Source organism: Melopsittacus undulatus, chromosome 6 (assembly GCF_012275295.1).
Source record: "Melopsittacus undulatus isolate bMelUnd1 chromosome 6, bMelUnd1.mat.Z, whole genome shotgun sequence".
In the NCBI taxonomy this organism is placed as follows: Eukaryota; Metazoa; Chordata; class Aves; order Psittaciformes; family Psittaculidae; genus Melopsittacus; species Melopsittacus undulatus.
The window spans coordinates 72,207,708-72,224,971 of record NC_047532.1 but is presented as its reverse complement, the minus strand read 5'-3'; the positions used below and the strand labels follow the sequence as shown (position 1 = coordinate 72,224,971).

General features: G+C 38.7%; 1 protein-coding gene across 2 annotated transcripts; it reads left to right on the top strand.

The window, feature by feature from the left end:
- The first annotated feature begins 1,072 nt into the window (after positions 1-1,072).
- Positions 1,073-16,695, top strand: CDC7 (cell division cycle 7). 2 transcript variants are annotated; one of them, XM_005153918.3, is made up of 12 exons: positions 1,073-1,148; positions 2,037-2,142; positions 4,730-4,813; positions 6,692-6,827; positions 7,428-7,521; positions 7,604-7,746; positions 8,639-8,888; positions 9,450-9,545; positions 10,384-10,562; positions 11,784-11,866; positions 14,662-14,811; positions 15,547-16,695. In XM_005153918.3, exons 2-12 carry the CDS (start codon positions 2,049-2,051, stop codon positions 15,912-15,914), a joined length of 1,677 nt encoding a protein of 558 aa, XP_005153975.1. In that variant the 5' UTR covers positions 1,073-1,148; positions 2,037-2,048; the 3' UTR covers positions 15,915-16,695. The 2 variants fall into 2 exon arrangements, with proteins under 2 accessions (XP_005153975.1, XP_012985726.1); XM_013130272.3 differs by having other exon boundaries at positions 4,727-4,813.
- The last annotated feature ends 569 nt before the right edge of the window (positions 16,696-17,264 follow it).

Genomic DNA, 17,264 nt, shown 5'->3' with positions numbered 1-17,264 from the left:
TTGTCTTGTAATAAACTGGTTTATTGTGCGTGTGTACAAAATATCAGCTCATTGCAAGGCTTAATCCAGCCACAGCGTTTGCTTTCTGTGACTGCCCCATCCCTGGCAGTGTTCAATGCCAGGCTGGACAGGGCTTGGAGCAACCTGGTCTAGTGGAAGGTGTCCCTGCCCATGGCAGGGAGTTGGAACTGGGTGAGCTTTAAGGGCCTTTCCAACACAAACCACTGTAAGATTCAACAGAGTAGAGATATCAAGTTTTATTTTTGTCACATTTATGTTTCTCTCAGCGGTGTTCGTGTGTGAGTTCCCACTTAAAGGAGCTCTGCATTTTAGTATCAGCATTGCTTTAGCAAAGGATTCAGCAGCAGGATCACCAGTTTCTGTGTACAAGGTTCAGGTACCTGATTCAGAAACACCTGAAGCCGTGTGGGCTGTTTGAGTCTGTCACTATCTGTTGTTTGTGGGGTTTATGGTTTATTTCATTGGAGATGTGATTTAACTGCAGGGAGGTTCTTTGAGCTGAAATTTGGGATCATTTAGTCTTAATTTTTTATGTCTAATGATGTCGTTTAAGTGTTTTTTTAATATAAAACTAAATGCCCGACTGAATCAGATTTCATGTTCCATTTTATACCTGTTAAGCCCACTTCCAATCAGTAAACCATTTGTTAATATATGCATGCACTGAAGGTTCTGCACTTTGTAGCTTGTGTGTTACTATAAATGAATGGAAATAATACATGGGGTTTTGAGCCCCCTTCACCCTCTCATGGCCAGCAAGCCCTGAGTGTGTTCCCATGGCAGTTTGCAGGCAGAAGCGTTCATGTGCTTTTCCCAAACAAGGTGCTTGCAGCCAGCACTGAACTGGAAGAGCTGGGGCTGGCATGGGGCCGATTAGAGCTAGGAGGCCGTGGTGATGTCTGTTAATTTGCACTCCATATTCTGCTAATGAGGCCGTGCTCCTTCAGGGTTGGAACAGGCTTATCTGCCTACTCAGCAGTAGCAGAGGGAGTGTCTACCCGTGAGAGACCAGAAATCCTTCTAATCTCATTCCTTCAGTTTCCAAGTCCCACTCTCCAGCAAAGCTCCTTCAAAAGAAGAGGCTGTTCGCTGTCCCTGTTCTGTTGCACGAGGATGACAGACTAAAGGTAGCTCAGCTTCTTCGGGGATAAAATACATTTCTAGCTCCATGGCTCCAACAGATGAGTCATTTGATTTGAAGTTTTTCAGGATATGTTTCCCCCTTGTGGAAAAGTTCAGCCAGAAATTGGAAGGTTTGGCAAAGTGACAAGCAAGGAAGGTCTTTGGATGGAACTAGAGCTGGGCAGCTGGGAGAGGTGGTGCTTCCAGGCACACTGATCACCCGTTATCCTGCCCTGAGGCTCTCTGCCTTTCTTTTCTTAAGGAAATAGGATTATCAGGGGTTTTTGATTGTACAGTATGAGTACACTTTACTAATTTACAGTTTTATTACAGTGTTTCCAAGATTTGGAAAGAAGCAGCCCAAAATAAGCATATTCTATGATTTCTTGTTACTGGGGAGAACAACACCTAATTATGCCCTTTGTTAGTCTTATCTAGAAGAGGGAAATCTCATATTGAGAAGATATTTTGTTTTTTTCTTACAGTTTCTTTCAGGATGTTTGCTTTGTGTGTTGCGAACGCATTGCAGCTATTTTTTGTGCCTCAGTTCTTTGCCTTTAAAGCAACCTCAGGGAAAAGAAAATGCTTTTATGTGAATGAGGAAACACAAAAGAGATGAAAAAGGATCACTTGTGTCTAAGCTTATCCTGCAGTCTTCCCTCCCTTCCCCCTTTTTTACCTCTTACTAGAGATGAGTGGATTTACTGGTTTGTCTCTGGGATGATGGGTGACACTCTGTTGTTTTAGGTAGCACAGAAGAACTCTTCAGGCTCATTAAATCTCATCTCAGGAACTGAATGTGGGGCCAGGAAGTGTCTTACCTGATCTGCTGCTCTGCTGGCTTCCTAGGGTGTCCTAAAGTGGTCCTCACAGTCTTGGGTTTTTCACTTCAGGTTTGTTGTGTGATGGAGGCAGTGTTGAGGTCTCACTGTGATGAACAGCACCCTCATCAGGTTGAAGACTTCCATGGAAAGCACGAGGAGAACGGCAGGCTCTCAGGTATGTGCTGAAGCAGGGATTGCTGACACTGTATTTTGTGGCTGACATGCTTTTTCATCACTTCAGGAAGTTCCAGCATCGATTGTAAGCCTCTCTGTATGTCACCCTGTTGTATAAAGCAGTAATGAAATGAAAACATTTGAGGTGGTTCTTGATTTTAAGTTTATTCCTGCGTATTTTGCGTGTTACAGAACATCAGCAGCAGCAATTTGTCAGAATTTGCTCATCCGATATTCATTTATTACAGAATGTTCTAAGAGAATCACAGAATCCCAAAGGTTGGAAGGACCCTACTGGAACTCAAAAAAGGCAGCCCTTGAGAATAAAATTGTATATATAATGACTGTTGATTTTCCTAGAAATAGATAGTCCTGTCATTCCCCGTCACATCCGTGTCTGGAATTACAGAGTAATGCTGAATAACATTTAATTATCTCACTTCTTGCAAATGCTTTTCATTTGTGGAAGTAAAGGAAATTACTTTAAAATCTTCTCACAGGAAATGCTGGACATTATTTATTCTTACACTCTGATGGAATGATGACTGTATATTCTCTATACCCAGCTGGGGATTTGGGCCCTGGAAGAGAAGATGTGATGAGTATACTGAGAGCCTGTTAGAACTGTGTTGCTCTTAAACAACCTCTGTCCTGTAGCTGCTGACCTTTTGGGATGAAGATTGTATAGGACGTTTCAGAACTCAGCAGCAGGATTATCTTCCTGAAGGGAAAGGCCTATGTCTTCAAGTGATGCAATAACATTTCATTGTGAAGTTCTTTATAGTTCTGGTACATGGTTTCATCTCTTGATGTCTGTGAGTATTTGTGAGGAAAATGGAGCATAGTGCAAATCTCAGCCTTTCCTCTTCCTTTCTGAAGGTTTCAGAAAGCTTTTGTGAGTGTCTTATACTTGCCAAGCAGCACATGAGCATTTGTGTGAAAAATGGAAATTACTGCACAAACTACCTGTAAATACCACTTTTTAAATGATAAAACTTCCTAGTGACAAAGCAACAAGTATTGCAGCAATACTAGATATATTTCTTACTAGAGTTCTGAGCACACGGGCAATGTGAATACCATCAAGTCCAAAAGTGTTGTGTGGTAACTTCCTGAATTTTCAGTGTTACTTCAATAGAATTTTTTACTACATTGACAGGAAAATGAAGTGATTACTCTCTGTAAAACTGAGGAATACCCAGAATAACTGTCCAGATGACCTTAGCCTTTTCCTTCAGGGATTATTGGACGCAGGGCCCTGTACGTCTTGTACTAACAGTCAAGTCTGGTCATTCTTATCCTAGGATAGTTTTGCAGATGTTAGATATGATTCCTGGCATAACCAATTATGCTTTTACTTGTACTTGTTGATCAAAAGCATCTTAAATGACTGTTAGATGTTCTGGTGTGTAGCATAGAGGTTTGTTTTTTTCTTCCATTCCTGAAATATCTCCCCTGGAAGGACTTAAAACAACCTGGAGAAGCAGAGGAAACACCTTAAAGGAAAACAGTAAGTACCTGAATGTAGCAAGAGAGGCATCAGGCTCCAGTTCTCAGAAGTATTTTTAGTGTGTTGGGTTTTATGAATTATTGAAACAAGAAAAGTTACAGTCAGAAGTTACTTGTAACTTGAATTGCCAACTGATTTCTTGTGCTTTTTGTTCTTTAGGCATCCTTCAGCTTTTGTTGCTGTATGAAGTGATCAGACACAGGAGGTTCTGGTTTCATGCTAACCTGTACTTTGTTTCTGGCGTATCAGTGATACTTTAAAAATCATTCTCATTGCTGATGGTTTCCTGCCCTGGTACAACAGCACGTTTTAATGGATACAATACTATTTATGTTAAACTTCATTTAGTATTTATTTTTGGGGTGAAAAAAATCTGTACACTTTTTTTTTCCTTACATTTAATGGACTTTACAAATACCAGTTTGTGCTTAGTCCTGTATAACCAGGTATTCCTCACCGTTGCTTTACAGAAATGAGTCACAGCCTCTTCATACCTCATAGATTCAAAAGAAATGAGTTGTTATGCAGGAGACAGAGAACATTTAAACTACAAGGATTTGTAAACTGAATGGAAAACTACTTGATATTTTGCATTACTACGGTATAACGTCCTTGTCCTGCCATCTAGTGATAGCAGCACGAAGTGCAGCAACTTCAATGCAGGGCAAACATGGGGTTTGGTGTTTGCTATTGTAGGTAACACTGTGAAGGATTGCATTCTTGAGCTTAAAAAAAGGAATTTCCTACATTTTGGATTTGCATCTGATGGATGTGCTCCAGTGCTTGCAGAAGCAGCTGTTGTAGTTTTGTCTTTTAATGTAATTGACATTGCAAATCTCATGAAAACATTTATCAGTGAGCTGTAATGTGATGTTTTACTAACCAGGAGCCTTTTGCCCCATCAGAAACCGCAGATAATGGCAGTGTCAGCAGAGACAGGTACCTGACTCTGCTGGTTTTTCCTCTGCTGGTAAATTCACTGTCCTATGAACTCAAGTTACGATTTGTGATCTCAAATAGAAATAGAACATTGAATCAAGCAATAAAATTCCTATTTTCCCCATTCTTTCCAAAGCAGGAATAAAAAAAGATATTGAAAAGCTTTATGAAGCAGTGCCACAGCTTGTAAATGTGTTCAAAATCAAGGAGAAAATTGGAGAAGGTAAACATTTTATTTTAGCTACCTTAAACTTAGATTTCTTTTGGTATTTCTAACTTAAAAAGTATAAATCTAGGATGTCAGTTTATGCAATTTAAACATTTACTTAAATTTACTTGATTTACTTCTTAGTTTCTGTATCTACGTTGCTGCCAGTACATAGGGATATTTGCAAGGTATTTTCTTGAAAATCTGTCGTATTAAAGCCTTTCAAAAAAACAGTATTCCAGTTTTGACAACCACAAAGTTTGAGGTAGACTGGAGTAAATGCCTTAGCGCTCCATTCTTTTTCTCTTTTACATGAGGAATCTGTTCATATGCAGCTGAGTTTTGACATATTTAACTACTGTTCCCTAAGGTGGCCTTGTTTCTCCCAAAACCCTGTAGGCAGAACTGGAGGAGACTGAAAATTTATAGCTGCTTTATTTAAATCACCAAAAACTTACTTTCTCTTTTAAAGACATGTATCAAATTTTAGAATGCTTGTGTACACCTTGCCTTCAACAGACATTACTGCGGATACCTTCAGTTAATGTTAGGCAGGACTGTAAGTTAGATGCTCAGGGATTTCAGCACATTTTGGAACTTTACCCCTTGATCTCTGAAATGCTTTATGACACTACAGTTTAAACAAAGATGTTGATGAGAAGCTGGATTGTTCTATGGCTGTTTCATGATGGAATACCTGTGATGGCAGGCTACATGGCTAAAAGTTCTTGTCTCAAATCCTCTCAAAAAAAAAAACCCTCCCAAACCCAGCTTCGTTCACTTCAGCAATAACAATTTCAAAACCAAAACAGTCTCAAAAGGAGTTCTGCCTGTCATAAAAAAGACAGTATAATTAAAGTAAGTTTCTGGTTAAGGACAGTACTCTTGCTTTTGCTCTTGGGAGCAAGCAGTGCTTTTAAGAAGTACCATTTGCAGTTTGCAGCATTATGGGAAAACAACTTAGGATTCTGCTCTGGAGTCACTTTCATTTTAGCAGTTCTCACCACCAAAAATCATAGAATCATAGAATAATTAGGGTTGGAAAGGACCTTATAATGTCCTACATCAACTTGGTAACCCTTGTTGCTATAATCAGTGATACTGAATGTAGGCGACTCCAGGGGTTTTGTCACAGCAAGAAGCATTTAGAGGTTTTGCTGACATTTTTGCATGTATGCATGCACTTACACACTGTTGAACTGGCATGACACAAATGCAATACTTAATCGATGTAATTTGTAGTGTTTGTTCATGTGGAAGAATTCTTCAACTAGTGTATTCAGGTGTCTCAGATCATTAGGATAAATTAACTTTCTAAGAGGTATAGTGGGTTATACTTCAAAGGAAATGGGTGAGTGAATACTTCCTTTCTCAAGTGAGTCTGTCACATTCTGTCTATGCAGCAATGCTCTGGGCAAACAAGTAATAAAGTTATACATCATGTGAGAAGTCTTACTTTATAAGTAAGGTAACAGAATTAAGAAAAATGTAGCAATTTTAGAGGTGCTTTGAATAGTAAAGGCAGTGCTTTCCAGATTAGCATTATATAGCCCACTTATGTTGTAAGCAGAGAAGTTAGATGTCAGATGAAAGTACGCTACCCAAACAAGAACGCAAATCAAAAGACAGGCAATTTACATTCAAAGAGCTCTGTGTCCTAGGCAAGTTAGACAGTGTTACATTTGCATTTTTACTGACATAAAAAACTTGTATACAAGATCACTGAATTCAGGAGTAGAAAAAAGGAACTGCATTTTTCTCTTCTTGAATTGGCTTTTGATGTAGCATCAAATATACAGCAGCAGGATTGTGAACAGTTAGATTACTTCTGTAGAAATCTGAATTGACCTAATTAAAAATGCTGAAGACAGTGTTTTTCTCCTTTCCCTGCAGGTACTTTTAGTTCTGTTTACTTGGCCACAGCACAGCTACAAACAGGACATGAGGAAAAAATGGCTCTGAAACACTTGATTCCAACCAGCCACCCTCTGCGAATTGCTGCTGAACTTCAGTGCCTCACAGTAGCAGGGTACATAAAGAAAGAAACACTGGTTGTTTCAGCTGCTGAATGTTGGTCTCACTGTTCTTTAAGTTTTGGCATTTCACTTGCCTTTTTTTTTAAGCACAGAAATGTATATTCCTTTTATCAAGAGCAAATAAGAAATGGAGTGTCTTACCCTGTAATGGATGCCCTTTCTTGCTAGTCTCAGTTTGCAGATGTGTTTTCCATCTGAGAAGTTCTATGAGGTATCTCTGATAACAAAAATTCCAGGTCTGAAATGCTTGGGAAAAAAATGTCTTCATCAGAAAATGTGGTTTCAGATATTAGTAATTGTTACCAGAGTGTGCTGAATAACACCTTCTTAAAGGAGCTGGTATCATAAAGGTTAGGTCCTATGTATAATTACAGCGGTAACTACAAACCATGGTCCCAGAAATAATCTGTGGAGCCTTTACTGCAATTTGCAGATGGAACATAGCAGTGAGTGGCACCAGGATGTCAACTGACTGCTGCCAAATATATAATAAACTAGATTATAAAAGAAAGCCTGGCTGAAGTTTTTAAGAAATAAAGGGAAATAAAGATCCAGCTTCTGGTCTTTATTCAGTGACATTACTTATCTTCTAGGGGACAAGATAATGTTATGGGAGTTAAATACTGCTTTAGGAAGAATGATCATGTGGTTATTGTTATGCCATACCTGGAACATGAATCCTTCCTGGTGAGTCTCAGACTTTTTACATGTAGTAAAACCTTTTAATTGAAAGCACTTGCGTAATTACAGTATTTATGTAATCTTTCAGGACATTTTGAATTCTCTTTCCTTTGAAGAAGTGAGGGAATACATGTTTAATCTGTTCAAAGCGCTGAGGCGCATTCACCACTTTGGGATTGTTCACCGTGATGTCAAGCCCAGTAACTTCCTCTACAACAGGCAGCTAAAGCAGTAAGTCTGTCCAGATGCCCATGTTGTAATCTCAGGTGGGGATGTGTGCCTTGGCAGAACACAGTCAATTGAGCTTTTGGTGTTTTTTTTCCCCTTCCAGCTGCATAAGATGTGCTTAAGTAATAAAGCTAAAAAATACTAATTTGTAAACCTTTTATTTCTGTGTTTAGGGATTTGAGGGTAATTCTAAAGACCGTAAGCTTAAAAACTGGAGAAGTACTGATTATTTATTTATTCAATCTGTCAAAATGAATCTGTAGTGGTGTTTTGCTCTTCCAGCATTTATTTGAGCCTTAATCTCTACTTCAGGTATGGAGGCCATGGAGTTAAGTTTGGGGCCCAGAGACAGGGTTTTTGTCTCTGTACTGCTTGTAGCAGAAAAATAATTCTTTTAAAGACACATCTGAAGTGTGAGCAAATGTGGTCTTACCTGTTTGAAGACTGAAGTTAATTCCAGTAATATTGTTTGAAGTCTGACAAAACTCTCAGCATTTTTAGCCTTGTCTCCATCATTCCTGCATTTGTTCTCTGACCATGGGAATCCTGCACGGGTCAAGTCACTTGACTTGGCTGCAGGCTTGGAGCTGTAGAATTAGAAGAATCCCATAAAGGAGTTGCTGGGAATATTTTTTTAACGCCACTGGAGAAAGTGGAGCAGATTTTGAGGCAAAAACAGTGAAATAAAATAGGTATAGGCTGAAAACATTGAGGGGGTAGCTAAGAAAGGACAAGAGGAATAGGAGGAAAATAAGGCTCTGATGCTGGCAACAGTATAGATAAGCAATATATTGAGTAAAGCTTGAAAGAAAGATAAGTAAACAAGTAATGAATAGTAATTTGAACTTACTGATGAGTACTTTGTGACTTCTAATTGTAAGTTTGTGTGTTTCAGGTATGCCTTGGTTGATTTTGGCTTGGCCCAAGGAACCCCTGATACAAAAATTGAACTTCTCAAAACTGCCCACTATGAAGATCAGCAGGGAAGTTGTTCGCAAAATAATCCCACCATAGCCTCAGGAAATGGGGTTTCTGTCAGTGTCACAGCACCTACACAGATAGCTCAACAGTCAGCCTCAAAAGCAGCTGATAAAAGGTCCAGCTCACTATCAAAAATACAGATTAAACAAGGAAGAGGAGGAAAGGTTCTCAGACTTTTTTGTTAATATTATTGTATGCTTAATGTATTACTTCATCCATCAGGGGGAGATGTAATACTAGAATAAAAGCTGTACATGCATGTCTTGCAGGTCCTAATGTGATGCACAGAACTACAGCTTTCACATCAAAGTGACTGGTTTTACTGGCATCATTCATTACCTGATAGATATACAGTGCCAAAGGCTGTGTAAAAAAACCTAGCATGGGTTTCTATTTAGACAGCCTTAACTTTTCAGTGATGTGCTTTGGAACTCCTTTCCAAGCCAATAATTATTCATCTGTGCTTAGTTTCTAAGTTGCATAACAAATACAGCACAGATGACATTCAGATTTTCTTGGGGCGCTTCTGAGATGTGACTGGTTTTGTAAGCATGTTTGCTGTTCTGTCTAGACCATGTTTTCTTCATTCCCAGTAAACTGATGTCTGAATATGACTTACCATGCGCTGTTCTTGTTTTATGTCACTTCACACTTTGTTTTTCTGAACTGTCAGTATCCAGCTGTGTTAGATAGGATCCTCACTGTCCTTTCTGTTGGTATTGCAGGAGGATTTTGTGCACCATTCTGTCCAGCGCTCCGTCTTTGGAGAGAGAAATTTCAATGTCTATAGTTCCACATACCAAGAGAACTCGAGTACAAAAGTAAGAAGTATGACTTACCAGTAAGAGCAATCTGTTACGTATCTGAAAAATTACAGAACTGGTTGTTCGGTAAGATTAGACACTACTCCAGGATGCTGTGAAACTACAAGTTTTGGAGCAGATTATTAAGTGTGTCTTTGCTGAAATACTTGAATAGTTTTCCATGTCCATTTCAGCCCCTTTTGAAACTCTTCAAGAACTAGTCATGTAGCTGTCCCCCAAGCTGATCTTGTTTGTGTGCGGAATCAATCTTTTCTGCTACACGTGTATCTGTACAACTAAGATACACTTATCTTGTCAGAATTCTGTTTTATTGTGCAATTGAAACTGGAGATAAAACTTGCAGTAAATATTTTTCTGCACTTTTTCTAGTTAGTATGTAATATGACAGGGGGGAAACCCAATTAAATTAGAAGGTTTGGCCAACAGTGATCATTTTATTCTAAATTAGAGGTACTGCCTGTGTATTGCTGTGACATTTCATATACTTTGTTATTTTATTCTTATGTTGAGGCAAAAGAATTTGTGAAGCACTAGACTAACCTGAGAGATACCTCTGTTGTAGTTTCAGAATATCTAATGCATATTGGTTTTTGGTAAACACTGGAAAATGTTTTCTGAAGGGAAATGGGGGGAAGCCATGATATGTAGAAAGCTCCAGTGTCTGTTTTATAGATGTTGTGATATTATTGAAAAGGTTTGCTATTTTCTGTTCTAAAATTGCAGCTTCTTGCTTATGAGCATCTCTTCAGTCTTAGTATTTTAGGAACTGGCCTATCTGCATATAAAAGGGAAGTTTCTTAAATATGTCACCTTCTCTAAAATACCTACATTGCAGCTCATAAAACAATCCAAGGTGATAGACGTTTCATCTAGGAAGTTAGTAACAAAGAAGAAGATTATTTCTACCAAAGCAGTGAGCAATGGGGCAGCCAGGAAAACTGCCAGTGCCTGTCCCTCAAACCTGACCTGTGACTGTTACGCGACAGACAGAGTTTGCAGTGTTTGCCTTTCAAGGTAATTTGCTTTGATAATGTTGTAAAATTGCCTGTGTGCTACCAAACAAGGTCAGAAACATGGATTTTTGGACAGCTGATTAAGTAGGTAAAAGATAGCATTTGATCTGTGCAACCCTTAAAACGCTAAGCATTCTCTTTTTAAACAAGAAGTGTTCATGGAATTCATGGAGTAATTGGTTCACTATCTGCAGCAAGAAGGATTCAATGCTAATGATTTTGTTGTATTTAATTATCCACCTTCATGTGTTGTAGAAAATTGCTTGAATTAATTACAACACTTAAAGCATCAATCTGTCGTTAGTAGGTACCTATCTAATAGGCCTAAATCACACCAATGGTTTAGATTCTGGAAATCATGGAAGGTAAAAAGGAAATCTGACTGTTTGTATTTGTTCATTTAAAAATAATGCTTTTTTATAATTTTTAATAATAGGTTATAGAATCTTAGTAACTCAGCTCAACTACATCCCTCTGCAGTTAGCTTTGGTTAGGATCTGCTACTGCCTTTTATCGACACATTAAGGCACACAGATTAAGGCAGAGAATTCTGCTTACTAGGCATAGCCATGAAATTGTGGGGTCCCCTCTTCCCAGACTCAAAATACGGTGTTACCAACTTCAAACTTGGGGAATTTGCCCAGCTCAAAAGAGAAGTGGCCACAGAAGGAGGTCATACAAGAAAGCTCTGGAAGGTATTTTGGGGTTTTTTAAATAATGATAATCTCACACCTTTAGGTAATCTAATGAAAAGTGATTTCTTGTCAGCACTCAGAAATAGTGAACATTAGTTTGCTGTGGACTAACACAAAGTCCTGAGGCCAGAGCAGCCTCATTCAAGAACCTAATGCATATTTTTGCCTTTGGTTAATCAGTCTCAACTATAAAGCTTCCTATGGAAAGAAGTCTTTAGGGAAAACCAGTGCTGCTGTTGAATGAAACTAAAAAAGGTCATTGTGAATGAAGTATGCAATAAGTATTTCTGTGGCATTACCTTATGGTAGATAATACTATAAAAATAATAATAGAATAAGGCTTATAATTATCTTATGCAACATAATTTTATATTAGGTAATTATAAGACACTTCAAACTCCTACACAACTGGAGCAAGACTGGGTTAGGCTGTTTGCGTATCTTACATGAGTAACATTTAGCATAATTATAGTTAGAACTAATTTTTCAACTTTTATATTCTAAACATGTTTATGTCTTATTACAAGGTGTCAGCAAGTTGCTCCCAGGGCAGGAACACCTGGATTCAGAGCACCAGAAGTATTAACAAAGTGCCCCACTCAGACCACAGGTACTGCACCACAGACTGAAGCCAGTGCCATTTTCACCTTTTTATCATTGTTACTTATGCATATTATGTTGTCTTTTTTATGGGAGGATTTCTGTTTACCTATGAGATTCATTTTATCATCCCTTCTAACACTCATGAAGTATTTCCTGATTTTAATTAAAAGTATTATTCAGAGTAAGAACAAGTTAGGAACGTTTGTCCTGTGTTTAAAACCTGAATGTGTTGTTATTCACTTCAAGGGCAGTGCCGTGTGCAGGAGTTGAACCCAGTGCGTTTTGAAAGAAAACTAATCTGTAATTTTTATCAAGTTTCTTGGCTTGTGGGCTTGTTTATTCAAATAAAATCATGAATAAATCTGAGGGAGAGTTTGTAACTTTAGACTTCGCTAGTCAGATTGTCACATGTAGTTTGCTGTCACACAGTTAATGGTATAATTACAAGTATGTTTTAGAAAGCATTTGTTAATACTTTTTATCAGATTTTTTCCTTTTGGCTGTTGCTTTAAATAGCTGGTCTGAAAGGGCAGATTCTTTTCTTACTACTTTTTAATTCCTCAGTGTTAAAAACTAGCAAGCGAAGTTTCAATAGTCTGGGGAAATACCAATGAAAAGCAAAGGGATACCTTAATGCATTAACTGATACAAGTAGGATAGGAGAGATAGTGCCTATGTGGGGAATGGCGGACAAAGAAAAGCAAAGTTACCTGTTAAACATTTGGTGTATGACAGGAGCTTTCAATCCTGGGGAATAAATACAAACATTGTAAAAAAAATTTGATTTAAAATAAAATAAGCCACTTTTGCTGAATACCTTTTGACAAAATTGTGAGTTTGCAGTACTTAAAGTGTGTTAAGTCTCTTCTGAGTGTGCATACAATGTCTTTGATCAGCTTATCCCCAGATAGCTTAATGTTATTTGAAACAACATCTGCACTGGGGGCATGACTGGGGTTTTGAGAGGCATTGAAGGCTGTTTGGAGTCAGTATGCCTGTGCTGTAACAGCCAGCTTTATGGGCCAGAAGACATCCAGAAATCCAGGACAAGTTTAGACAATCTCTGAGTCTGTCTAGACAGAATTTAGGCAGAAAGAAGACATACCTAGGAAATTTTGGACACATGCTGGTGCTTAATACGTTTTCAGATTACTTTCTATTCTCTAATGGAGACCAGAATTACAGAGAATATGGATAAATCTGGAAAGCCTTGGGTGTGGCACAGACAGTACTGAAAGTACTGACTCACTGGTCCCAAGCTCTTGTATGTCAACAAAGGCCTTCATTAGAGCTGGGTAGACTAATACTAATATTTATGAGATGATGTTGTATTTGAGCTAACAAATCTTGTCCACTTCCATCTGGGGCTGCTGCAGTCACCTCCTTGTATTTTTGCAGTCTTACTACTAGTTTTGGTCTCTGTGCTGAGACCAAGTTACCAGATGGATCCAGCTGACTCTATCCAGAGCTACTTTAGTGCATCTGACCCAGGCTCACAGTGCAGGGAGTACAACCTAACCCCCCAAACTGACATTAATGCAGCACCAGTGACACTTTAACTTGTCCCTCTGTTCCCCATTCCTCAGTCTGCCCCACTGGTTGTCACTAGACAAAAGCATAGAGAGAACTTTGATGTCATTGCACAGGATTTTGCAGTGTGCTCATGATTGCAGCTCTACCAGAACTATAGGGCCAGGATTTACCAGCCATTCAGATATATAATGGCTGTTAATTTCACCATGAGTAATTAAGCTTCTTTAAAGATCCTGATCTACCACATAGTTGGGGTGATGTGCACCACCTCAGAGAGTATGGTCTTTTCAACAGTGATACAGGAACTACAAAGATATAACTTTTTCCACTGTAAATTATGCCAAATTATTAACTCAGGGGTTATTTTTTTCTTGAAAGACTTTGAATCTGGTTTTGCAACTGAAGTCAGCTTAATGCTCTTTTTTCCCCCTAAGTCCTGTGCTAATAGTATTTCTAAATAAAGCATTCAAATTAATTACTGCCTATTTTACTAGTTAGAGGAGAATAACTATGACTTTATTTCTCAATTGTTTTTCGCAAATTTTTTTCTCTTCAGAGTTTGAGAACCTTTCAAACTCTCTCCTGCACTTTCCTTGCCATCTCACAAACCGTGCACCTCAGGGAGCCAAAAACTTATGGCAGACAGGTATTCTCATAACTTTCAGTATTAAAGTTTCCATTACACGTTGGCGTCCATCCCCAGAGCACTCTCTGTACTCTTCATAACACAATGAAAGTGATGAATAACTTCTACTATTACAGTTCTTAAACTAGCTATCTTGTCAAATGATTTCACATTCAGGAGGAGCACAGTTCATAGCAAGATAAATTTCTTTAGTACTGCCTAACTGTGGCAGTCTCAGCACCAGAAAAAGTCAGATTTGCATTCATTTGTGAGTTAATTTTTATTTATGATCCTTGGATAAGGTTTTCTTCATATCGAAACTATTCATTTTTTTGCCCCACTCTCATCACCACAGGTAAAACAACCTCAAACATTGTTTTGGCACATTATAAATTTAGCAAGTTAATGGAATTACTCACATGAATTCTATGGAAAATCTCAAACACTCCCTTTGCATCTCCAATCTTAATGATAGTTGTTTCCACTGCTGAAGTGTTATCTATGTGACCAAAGTCAGTACCTCAGAACAGAGCCTTCTCCTGACAGAAGCTCTTCAGGTCATAGTATCTTTTTGCAGAAAGTTGTGATTTTGTTTGTGATGAAACCCTGCGTTTAGTTATCACTAAGTTTGCTTTCAATTCCAGCTATTGACATGTGGTCTGCAGGAATCGTATTCCTTTCTCTGCTCAGTGGACGGTATCCATTTTACAAAGCAAGTGATGATTTAACTGCTTTGGCACAAATCATGACAGTTCGTGGATCCAGAGAAACCATTCAAGCTGCTAAAACTTTTGGTATGCAAACCTTAATTATGGGGAAGAGGGGAAAATGTGTAACTGGTCTGCAGTTTAGTGCAGTGACTTACAATCTATGAGGTTTATAATATGTATATAAATACGTTTATAGGTTTGCAAGTCATCTCGGAGGTAAATCACACTTTTTGCATGTAAAACACTAAAAGTACTGGTCTGTATGTACAGAGTTTTAAGAAAGCTTTGTATTTTGCTATATTTTATAATTCCTATATGGGGCACTTCATGCCATAGATTTCCCAACCTTTCTACTGTTTTTCACTAAGCCAAGGCCACTCGAGGTGAAACATGCCAACTCAATGTTTTCTGCTGGCATTTAGTTAGAATTCTTGAGGGAAATGTTTCTATTCCTGCAAAATTTGCCCTGGAGGCTTATGTCAATATGACTTAATATTCAGATGATGTAAACCTTGCTTCCTGCCCACCTCCCCTCCCCAGAGGGCTAGGAAAAGAAAACACAAAACCAAACCCCAACAGATGGCCTGTTAAAAAACAACCCCAAACAACAAAACCCCCACCAAGCACACAAAGAACTGAAATAACCATTCACCTAATTGTTTGCAGGCCAAATGCTGCAGCACTTGCTACCTGGCAGTGTAACAGCACGGAATTTCATTCTCCAGAGGTGTAAGACATGAAGTTTCTCTGAAACAAACTTAGAATCCTGTTACAGTTGCATAGAAAATATAATGTTGCTTCCTGTAATTTTATTTCTAGGCAAGTCAGTTCTGTGTACTCAAGTTGTCCCAGCACAAAACTTAAGAACCCTCTGTGAGAAGCTGAGAGGAACACATAGCAGCTGTATGAGATCCCAGGATGAAGTGCCCAGCAAGGCTGGAAATGACTCAGCTGTGCCAGACAAACTGTGTGCTCCTGAGCCACTTGGAAAGCAAATTCAACAGTTAAAGAGTTTTCAGGAAGGTGATGGTGCTTTAGAAATGAAGGCAACAGACATGAAAGGATGGGATCAGGTTCCTGATGAAGCATATGACCTACTTGACAAGCTACTAGACTTAAACCCTGCAACAAGAATAACTGCAAAAGAGGCTTTGCTGCATCCTTTTTTTAAAGACATGAAACTCTGAGAAGATCCCATGTTCTGTTCTTCCTTTCACGTATTTTATGTGGAAATGGGATACTGAGATAGTTTTACCTCGTTGCTCTCAACATTTACACTCGGTGAAACGCCATCACACTGGGCACAGAACTCCTGAAGTTGTCTTGTACAGTTGGACTGCAAATGTCAGTTTAAGCAATACTTGCAGATGTAAAATTTGCATAAACATCACTAACATGGTCTTATCCTAAGACACTTGTGAGGGGTTATTGCTGTGCGTACCCGTTGTCTGAGAAAGTTAACTTTGATCAGAAACTACAAAGAAAAAGGATTTCACAAGCTCTGTGCTAAATTCTCAAGATATTCCCTTAAAATTTACAAACTTGCCTTAAGGTACAACTGAAATATGAAAGTGCTTGAGAAACTTTTTGCCGTACTTACATCTCTCTGCCTTGTTCCCCTTTAGTACGTGGGGGACTGACAATGGAACAAAGTGTGTTCATTTTGACTGTTTTCAGAGAGCAGGGTTTCTTTGGGAGTGTTGCTGGAGGAGGGGCCAGGTGCTGGGGGTTGTATCATCAAAAGGAATGCATAACTGTTTTAAAACTGGGCTTTCATATGGAGGCAATAGTAATAAATGCAGTTACTAATTTTGCATAGCCCATGTTTCCTCAGTGCTATGGGTAACTGTCTATTCAACAGCTCCTGCCTTCGGAATGTCTCATGTGATGTGCATAGGTTTGATTTGTGTTATGGAAACTGATTTTTTAAAAATAATATCTTTTAAATAAAGGATTTGTTTTTACAACTTCAGAAGGTTGTCTAGAGATGTTCTATAAAAGTCAGGTAGGGTCTTCCTGTGGGATGGTGCTGTTCAGGAAGAATCATGCACGTTTGTTTCCTGCATAAATTCCTCAGTGATAGAAACGCTTTTCAGATAGCTCTAGTGTATTTGACTGTTAAAGTGGAAGTATCTTAATTTTCAAGGAAGTCTTACCACAGAGTTAGGAGCTATTTTCTGGTGCTGAATAAGAAAACCAACCAATAACCCCATACATTCAATGCACAAAGTAAGTTCCATTATGCTCAGCAAAAGTTATTCTAAACCCGTTGATAATTCTGGAGACTGAAACTTTATACAGTGTTTTTCCATGTGCATTTCTTGAAATGCTAATGGAGTTGCTATAAGAGGTTACAAACCATTGCTTTGATAACTCCTATATAAGTGCTCTCACATGAGCTGGTGGTTCTGATAGTGCAAAGGTCCTGACCAGGGCTGGGGCTCCAGAGACAACATTTCAGTATATTCAGACCCTTCAGCACACACAAAGTGGGGGTAACATTGCTCTGTTCCTGGCATCAGCTGTTGGAAAAAGAT

Excerpts from the sequence above, each read along its gene's own strand:
- CDC7 (XM_013130272.3), top strand. The coding sequence starts at position 2,049 with ATGGAGGCAGTGTTGAGGTCTCACTGTGATGAACAGCACCCTCATCAG. Across the intron at positions 2,143-4,726 it reads GGAGAACGGCAGGCTCTCAG|CAGGAATAAAAAAAGATATT; the intron begins GTATGTGCTGAA and ends TTCTTTCCAAAG. Across the intron at positions 10,563-11,783 it reads TGCAGTGTTTGCCTTTCAAG|GTGTCAGCAAGTTGCTCCCA; the intron begins GTAATTTGCTTT and ends TCTTATTACAAG.